Here is an 8,802-nt window from a genome sequence, read left to right on the forward strand (position 1 = left end):
TCAACATTTTCGACAGCAATCCATCCAGTAGAGCATGTACATAGCATGCACCTCATTATTAGCTGATGTACTGTGTGTGCTTTGTATTTTCCTCTTCTTAAGTTTTTATTTTATACCATTAGTTTTACATTTAACAAGATAACAAAAGCAAATACAAAATTGAATATTTGAATATTTATTTACAAATTTAATTTGTGTTACTTTAATTTGTGTTAAGCTCTTTGTGCCTTGGTTTCTTTCGCTTTGTGCCCAGTTTATAGATCGCATATGCTATAGTAGCCCGGGCAGACATCACACTTCTGGCGCGATTCATTACTATTCGGATTTAGTGACAAAAAGTATTTGCGAACACCGGCCAATATATCGGAAACTTTGTCATGCAGCTGCGTAATCGTATACCCGCTGTAATTGTCCAAAACTCTTTTACCAATGTGATAGAGCACCGTTTCGCTGGGCAGATAGAAATGCAGTACATTATATAGATCTTGCCACATATCTTGCATGAATATTTCTGTCATATTCAGTACGAATTTCATTACATCCTCTGGCAGAACGTCCGCCAAGGAGAGCAGAGCAGTTTCGAAGCTCTCCGCATTCACAATATGTTCGAATATCGAGGATCCATAGCTGGAAAGGGCTATCATGACGCCATTGCACACCAGACTGCTGAGTCTCAATATATCAATGCCTTCGCCATAATTGCTGTGGGTTCGGTCCAATTGATTGGCGAGCGTTGGATTTGTTGGTGCGCTTAGCCAGGCATCACTTCTAAAAGCTGCGGCCGGCGTAGATCGCACTCCATTCACTTTGTGACTCTCTGGAATTGGCTGACTCACCTTGCCAAGCACATCGGGTCCCTTATTGTGCTGCAAGTTCGCTCGCAGTTCGGCTCCACTGGTTTTCACCTCGTTGTTCAATATCAATCCCGGGCCATCTGCAGCGAAGGTGGGTCGAATGCCTTTCTGGTTCAACTGCTTATTGATCTTGTAGAGATCATTGAACTCCTTGCGTGAGGGCATCTCGTTCACATTGCGAATGATGTCCAGCTTGCCCGTTGAAGCGCCGCGCGTGCGAATCGTCTCCTTCGACAATTTGTCAAACATACGCCTGCAATGGAGAGATTTGATACAATTTCAAATTTTTTAAATAAAGGGGAATTCCCTTTTCACATTGTAAATCGTATATCATATTAGATTATACATTAGATTAGATTAGATTGCCTATTAGGTAATTGCTTTAAATGCGATAGAAAGATTAGAAGTTAGAATATCAGTTAAGATAATATATGTACCTCTGTCGATTGCTCAGCGTCTCGCGATAAGTGGCAATTCTATTATTGGTCGTCTCATTGATTATGGTCGACGCGAGCTTGAAGTTGTAGACACTATGTGTGAACAGTACCAGCGAGGCAGACAGCTGCAGAGCGTCCATGGCAGAGATATCGTCGCCATCCATATATTTCTGCGGGAATTTGTAAAGACATTATATAAAACAAGTATGAGCGAAATCAATTGAATGTCTAACCAAGACTAGATCGACTATGCCGTTGGCCAAGCCCGTGCCTGATATCATAATGCTGGAGATGTTCATGCCGTTGACCGTCAGCTGGGTGATCTGTGAAGCAAGGCAATTACCCAGCTGTTTAGGTATGCTATTTGAAATACTTACGGCTCCCACTTCCCTGCCCGCATTAGTTGCAGCAGTCAGCAAGGTTGTCGCGCCTGCTGCACCCAAGGCCACAGTGCCACCTCCTACGCCCAGCCAGTGATTGCGGGCCGTACGATCGGTTATGCTGATCGATTGTTCGTGGGTGCCGCGATCAACCAGCTGGGAGGCTGACCGACCCAGCCCATAGCCGCCACAGGCTAGAGCCGCGAACCCGGCGGCGGCCATAACTGGGCCAGCGATAGGCACAGCCAGTAAGCCCAACAATGGCACACTAGCTGCTGCCAAGCCAGTGACAGCCGTCGTCGTATCCATGGCATTGAGCACCTTTCTCTTGGTAGTTGCGACGGGCGTTAGCCATGTCTCCAACTGAACCACATTATTGATCAGATTGTAGACACCTCGTCGTGGCGCAACCATGATACCCTTGGGCAACTCATTACTCTCCACATAGGCCATCCAGTTCTGATACACCCGACCCAGATCATCCACAAAGACCATGCAGCAATCGGAGCTATTTGTGCTATCTTCGCTGATTGCTGCAATCATAAGATTATAAATTAGGCCGGAAATCGAACAAGTACATTTGTATGAGCTGAATCAAATTGCCATTCAGTTAGGTCACACAACGTGGATGTTGAGTCATCGATCAAGCGTGCGTCTCAGAGACTCCTCATTTTTTTCAACTTACAAATGCAACGTCGTACACGAACAACGGGATGACAGGACCATTCTGTAGCACTTGCTGCTTTCGTGTGGTCCGTTTCATCGGTGGCAACCATGACATAGAAGATGGACGTGAGCGACTGCCGATTGCTGTATTTACCTGCAATGACAAACAGACATATCAAGGATGCACTCTATCCCTATCCCTATCGAGAGGCGAACACTTACGCTGCGACCAAATGGCATTGAAAAAAGTCTCGCGCATATCTTTATTGGCAGCTTTTTGTTTTTCTATCTTAGCTTTCGCTTTTTCTCTCTCCCCTGCATTCAGTCCGGCCGGCACAACGGGATCCTGTATTAAATTCTCGATTTTGACCTTCAAAATATGTGCCTGGTTGGCGGATAAGCTTTGAAAATTGCAAACGGCATATTAGCGATAAGCGTATTGCGTTTCCACACACAATTAGAAACCTAATTGCGCACTACTTACAGGTCCCAAATAATTTCATTGGCATATCCTAGGGATTCGGCAAAGGTTTGCTGCACCTCACGTATGGTGCGCTTATTATTTGAAGCTTGTCCTGCCATTATTGCGTCTACCACAACTGCTACTTGCGAAGATTTAACCGGGAATGAGGTGTTTCTCTGGGAAGCACCTGCTTATATTTCGGCGATCACGTCATTTTTCATGTGAATGAATTGTTAGCGATGGCATTCGAACCGAAAATATGATCAATACGCAGTGTTGTGATTAGTTTGTAATCGATGTTTGCATAGAACAGCTTAGACTCATGGCACTTATCGAATAAGTTGAATTGAAACATCCGTTAAAGCTGCATGTTTATCTATATATGTAAATAAAATTAAACAGGAAATAAAGTAAACTGTTTTTGGCATTTATATACATACACATCTCGGCACTCTATAGACGCACTTTCTGCATGCAAATATAAGTACAAAAATGCACACAAGATACATTAATAACATATAGATAAATATACACGTATGTATGTATGTACAATCATAACATTTCCAGACCGGTTTTTGACGTAGCCAAAAATACCACAAATCATGTTTATATTTTGGACGGTCTTTCTTTGATTCTGTGACGTTGAACTTGGCATTAATTTCTTTTGGCAACGACTCTGACGCTCGGTCGCCCCCATGAATGACTAAGTTCATATTCATTTTAGCCCAGACATTTCCCCAAATTTCTATTATTTCCCTGAATTATCTATATCTTACTAAAATCTATAACTGCACGCAAATAACTTGCATTAATGCACTTATGTACATACATTTTTTGGTTCTCAGAAATCGTTCATATACTATAGATTGCCATTATAAAAGTAGAATTTCCCCTGGTGTGGCGTGCGTCGGCATGCCTTTAGCATGTTCGGCGGCGAGAGAGCTTTTTCCCGCAATCAAGTACCATTCAAGAATCGGGAGAGAATTACAGTTTTTAAAAATCCAATATATGAAGTGAGAAATAGAGTGAGAGGGAGGGAGCGAGCAAATTAATCACAACTGGACATTAAACAGGTACCGCTTCAAGAGAGTGTGAGAGAGAGATTGGAGCGAGTGAATAATCGTGTAATGCAGCGAATTCGCCTTGCTTTGAGATGGGGCTATGTACCGAAAGTCTATCTCTCTGTCCGAACAGTTGTTTAGCCAATAGCATACGAGGCGGTTGTAAAGCGCTCGCGAATTTTCGCTCGAAGCGATTTGTATCATTTGTATTCGCGCAGAAACACGCAGAAGCAGCATAAACGGATAAAACAAACAAAGAAAAACGTTCATCGTTAAAATTCTTGCCGATCTCAATTGAAGACGCTCATCAATTGTAAAAATGAGCAATCTACAGCAGATAACGCTTGAGATGGACTCAGTAGCCAATCCGAAAACACCAGCTAAAAATCAAGTAAGTTTTTATCCGGCTTTTATATTTGCATACCAATAGCAAAAATTGGTATTAACACTAACAAAGCGCGGGAAAGCAGCGTATAAATTGTTTACATTATTTTTTGACTTGGCAACTGAAACATCAATCAAATATACATATGTATGTATATTAGAATAACAAGTAGGAACTATATGCATATAGATGTATATATGTATGTATATAAAGCCTAGCGAGGGTTAGCTGATAATTAAAGTGCACACATTGTTTGGGGAAATATATTGGCTTAGAGAGAAGTGGAGGAAAAAAACCCTGATTAGTCACTCTCTGGACCAAATTATGAATCGCTGAGATTTAAATGGGAAATACATAAGCATATATGGTGCATACAGAAATGAATTTATCAGCATTTATGACGGAAGCTTTGGTAAATAATATAAAATTATTTGCATTTGATTAGCTTTGTAAACAAAGCGTAAAAATCGCGGTCACATTTATTGCACATAGCCATAAAATAATAATAAGTTTTATATACATTAAATATTAAGTATGAGATTTAATTAAGATTATTTGTACTATTTGTATGTATTTTTATTTAAAGGTTAATCACAATGAGGGCTTGGACGATATAGATGGACGTAAAGGGCGCATACCCCGAGCAGGTTTGTAGTTTACATCATTTATTAAGACCTAAAGCTAACTGAAGTATAACTTAATCATTCATTATTTCAATGCTCTCTCACCAATCTGTGCTTTAAAATAAACATTTTCAACTTTGCGCCCGTAACAAATAATTGTGTAAGATGCTTCTATATATCTATCAGCCCATAACTTCGTAATACTGAATGCCAAATCTGTTCAATACAGTTCCTGAAATCGATGATGATGATGATGATGAACGTCCTTCTGCGAATGGCTTTAATTCGGGCGTGGATGATGGCCTGCTAGGTAATGGAGGCGAGAATTTCCGCCCCAATTTACCCCAACCGAATGGAGGCCGCCGTCCTAGCTTTACATTTCCAGGCTATGATGGTCCCGGCTTTGTGACCATCAATGGTGTGGACACACCCATACCGGATGTGAATGCCTATCAGCATAAGAAGACGCTCGCTCAGGGTATGATGGATCTGGCGCTGCTCTCAGCCAATGCGAATCAGCTGCGTTATGTTCTGGAAACGAATCGACAGCATCCGTACTTTTATCCCAGCTTAATTTTTATATCATTAAGCATTATATTTCAGGTATCTACATACATATATGCATATTGCCAAATTTGTATTTCGGTTATTTATTGACGCTTTGTGTTCGTTTCAGATTGCAGTCGGCGTTGGCCTTATATGGAATGGCAGATACAATATTAAGGATGAACGCGAAATATGTCGTGCGAACAAAATTAATAATTATACAGTCATCGGCATATTTATTGTGACCGTTATCAACGTTTTAATATCTGCTTTTGCTGTGGCCGAAGCTACGCCGCCAACTACAACGTAGCCTTATAGTATAGAATTAATTTTGTCCTCTATAAATTGTATGTTTAGACCAATACTCGCAACATTTTCAAAATTCATATTTCTCACTTGTATATATTAGTGCTATTGTGATAATAAAACAAAATGAATCTGAAACGTTAAGTTGCTCTTAAATACTTTGATTCAGCGCCATAGTTATCGAGCTTTCAATCGATACTTTGGTTAAACAAGTGAGGGATCGCAACAAAACCAATTTATTCAGTAAGTTTATGCAATTATTTCTTTTGGTATAACATGATTCGCTGAAAAATACATATTGATTTTCGTCATTTCGTTGTATGATGCTTTAATATAAAAAAAAGAAAGTAAACGCAAGTCAACAAGTCGGTTTGTTTTTGAATACTTTAAGTTACGCGCCAAACAATCGAGCACTCAATCGATAACTGGTTTGAACAATAATGAGATCTCAACTGCAAACAGCCCTGCTTGTTATAGTAAATATTTTTCGTAGCAGCCCTGGCTGTTGACTTTTTGTCAAAATATTTTGTCATTGGTTTTAGCTGAATTTTGAGAAATTACAGCTTAGTTTGAGTAAATAACATGGCGAAAGTATTAAAAGCGGTAAATATTTAATTAGTTCAAGCTGTTGTCATACTTATGGCAACTGTGTTAAATGCCAGTGGTGCACTTGTTATGGTTATGTCATCGATTGCCTGCGCTTATTGTACAATATAAGACTATTGAATATTATAATAATTGAATCCTTGTTTACTACAGTCCACTGGATTAACCGGTTTGGCCGTGGCCACCAACCCGCACCACACACTGTCCGCTCTGTACGGCAAGATTCTGCGTGCTGTGTCCAAAATGCCACAGGATGCTGCCTACCGCAAATACACTGAGCAGATAGTCAAGCAGCGCGCGGATGCTGTGGCAAAGGTGAGCTCAGTTAGTTGACAACTTGATAATGATTATTGTATTCCATTTGGTTTACTGTATAGAACAAGGATATTAGCGCACTGGAGAAGTCTGTGGGCTGCGGCCAGGTGGAGGAGCTGATCGTCCAGGCCGAGAACGAATTGATTCTCGCACGCAAAATGCTCGGCTGGAAGCCGTGGGAGAAACTGGTGCAGACAGCGCCACCCAAGCAATGGGACTGGCCCCCAGCACAAATCCTTGAACCCAAAGTCTAGTGAATTAACACATTTATTTGAATTGTATGCAATAAAAGCTAAGGTCGAAATCTAGCTTCAGATTGCTTTGTATACCCTGTAAAATGCACATGCTCAGAATGGGTAAAGAGGTTCAGGGTATACTACCAGAAGAAGGAGGTTTAATAATTTCCAGAAAGCATAAGTATTATCGTAGCGAATGATGAACTGAATCGATCTAGCCATGCTCGACCCTTGCTCTCCTTAGAGTTCAACTTAGGGCAATTGCTAGTCGAGCCACTACCAATCTCGCCTCTCTTTGAGATAAGCTAATCGATTTGCATGAATCGATCAGACAGCCAGCCAGCATAGTCAGTATATTCCCAACATGCGAGCTCTTCACATCTGTTTGCTGTTGTTACTAATCTTGGGCATTGGATTGGCGGCTGGGGCTCCATCGATTGGCTTTCGTCAGCGCCGTCAAATCGATTTAACGCTATCCGCAGAGCACGACGACAAGGAGGATGAAACGGAGCTGGCACTGGAGGCGATAGCCGGCCTGTGGAGCAGTGCGGACAGCCGCACCAAGATCGAAGGCTCCGCTCGAGTGGTGCATCGCGTCAATAGCCTGCAAACGGGTAACACGAGCTATCAAGCACGCCTCCATCTACATCACGATTATAAAAACAATCCGTATCAAAATTAAACCATAAAACACTAAAGGTTCCGAGCAGGATTGGCGTCTTGGAGTGCGTGTTGTGTTCAGCTGATGGAGGAAGGAGGAAGGATGACAAATGTGCAAAGGCTTTGCTACCAAATGACTAATGGCTAATGGATGATTCCCAATGGCATATCTACAGATTGCGTGCTGGCTCTACACATTTTTCATTCTTGCTTTAATTGATAACACTTTGACCTTTTGCTACGATTGCGTTTGTATTCGAGTTCGTCAACTAAATTGTAATTGCAAAAAGCCTCTTGGGCTTGTTTGCTTTATTGTTTACAAATTTTCTGCTTAAGATTAACAACAACAACAATTGCACACAATAAATACGGATTAATTGAGTAAGTTTAAATGCCTGTAGTGAAGATATTATATTAGGAGCTGAGACTAATTGAAGCGCACGCCCATCGCCTCCTGCTTCTTCAGCTCTTCGACGACAAAGTTGCGGAACTCCTCGTAGGCAACATCGATATCCACATTGTGTATGATCTTGTGGAAATTTCCTGGTGTCAGACCGTATTCAATTTCCACCTGCGCCGCATTGAGCCGCTTGGCCAGCGTCTCCTCCGTTTCGGTGTTGCGTTTACGCAAACGTCGCTCAAGCTCGTCGATAGTCGGTGGATTGTTGAAGATCAAGATGGGATTGAGATCGGTTTTCTTGATCTGTTCCACGCCCTTCTGTTCGATGTCCAATATGCAGACGCGGCCCTGGTTCTGGATCTCACGGACGGCCTCCTTGCTTGTGCCATACATGTTGCCAGTGAATTCTGCCGTTTCGATGAACTCATCATTGGCGATGGCCTGCTCCATAACGTCCCGGTCCACGAAATAGTAGTGGATGCCATGCTCCTCGCCTTCGCGCGGCCGGCGTGTGGTGTGCGACACACTGAAGCCAAACGTATCCGGAAATTCGGCAAATAAACGTTTCAGCAATGTGCTTTTGCCCGAGCCCGAAGGACCGCACAACACGAGCGGACGTGGCCCAGTAGCTGCTTGTGCCATCACTGTGCTGCTGGCACTGCTGAACGCACGATTAACAATGAACAGAAAGCTTATCATAATTGCGGCCGAAAGCTAACTAGTTTGGCTAAATTAACCCGTCGATGGGCAACGTTGCTAAGCGACTTTGTTGGGCTCTCAATTAGTGATGGACGCGTGTGCAAGCATGGCATGGAATGTATGCATTACATTGTGGCGACGTGCGATTGCTGTTTGCGATGAGTA

The 8,802-nt window shown here is 42.2% G+C and overlaps 5 protein-coding genes across 6 annotated transcripts; 3 read left to right on the top strand and 2 right to left on the bottom strand.

Moving 5' to 3' along the window:
* Positions 1-152: 152 nt before the first annotated feature.
* Positions 153-3,154, bottom strand: LOC6586597. Its single transcript, XM_002012172.4, has 7 exons — positions 2,822-3,154; positions 2,560-2,738; positions 2,357-2,491; positions 1,669-2,204; positions 1,525-1,614; positions 1,292-1,461; positions 153-1,107 (listed from the first exon to the last, which is right to left on the bottom strand). Exons 1-7 carry the CDS (start codon positions 2,917-2,919, stop codon positions 255-257), a joined length of 2,061 nt encoding a protein of 686 aa, XP_002012208.2. The 5' UTR covers positions 2,920-3,154; the 3' UTR covers positions 153-254.
* Positions 3,155-3,728: 574 nt separating this feature from the next.
* On the top strand, positions 3,729-5,865 carry LOC6586598 (ninjurin-A). 2 transcript variants are annotated; one of them, XM_015160432.3, is made up of 4 exons: positions 3,729-4,252; positions 4,833-4,893; positions 5,180-5,472; positions 5,546-5,865. In XM_015160432.3, exons 1-4 carry the CDS (start codon positions 4,181-4,183, stop codon positions 5,723-5,725), a joined length of 606 nt encoding a protein of 201 aa, XP_015015918.1. In that variant the 5' UTR covers positions 3,729-4,180; the 3' UTR covers positions 5,726-5,865. The 2 variants fall into 2 exon arrangements, with proteins under 2 accessions (XP_015015918.1, XP_002012209.1); XM_002012173.4 differs by having other exon boundaries at positions 3,735-4,252; positions 5,099-5,472.
* Positions 5,866-6,195: 330 nt separating this feature from the next.
* On the top strand, positions 6,196-6,950 carry LOC6586599 (NADH dehydrogenase [ubiquinone] 1 alpha subcomplex subunit 5). The gene is made up of 3 exons (XM_002012174.4): positions 6,196-6,324; positions 6,481-6,642; positions 6,705-6,950. Exons 1-3 carry the CDS (start codon positions 6,304-6,306, stop codon positions 6,894-6,896), a joined length of 375 nt encoding a protein of 124 aa, XP_002012210.1. The 5' UTR covers positions 6,196-6,303; the 3' UTR covers positions 6,897-6,950.
* A 263-nt stretch (positions 6,951-7,213) lies between these two features.
* Positions 7,214-7,930, top strand: LOC6586600. Its single transcript, XM_002012175.4, has 2 exons — positions 7,214-7,492; positions 7,578-7,930. Exons 1-2 carry the CDS (start codon positions 7,243-7,245, stop codon positions 7,622-7,624), a joined length of 297 nt encoding a protein of 98 aa, XP_002012211.2. The 5' UTR covers positions 7,214-7,242; the 3' UTR covers positions 7,625-7,930.
* On the bottom strand, positions 7,772-8,742 carry LOC6586601 (guanylate kinase). The gene has a single exon (XM_002012176.4). The coding sequence runs from the start codon at positions 8,635-8,637 to the stop codon at positions 7,966-7,968; it is 672 nt and encodes a 223-aa protein (XP_002012212.1). The 5' UTR covers positions 8,638-8,742; the 3' UTR covers positions 7,772-7,965.
* Positions 8,743-8,802: the final 60 nt, after the last annotated feature.

The sequence above is a fragment of the Drosophila mojavensis genome, unplaced genomic scaffold (genome assembly GCF_018153725.1).
Source record: "Drosophila mojavensis isolate 15081-1352.22 unplaced genomic scaffold, ASM1815372v1 contig_74, whole genome shotgun sequence".
Taxonomy (NCBI): Eukaryota; Metazoa; Arthropoda; class Insecta; order Diptera; family Drosophilidae; genus Drosophila; species Drosophila mojavensis.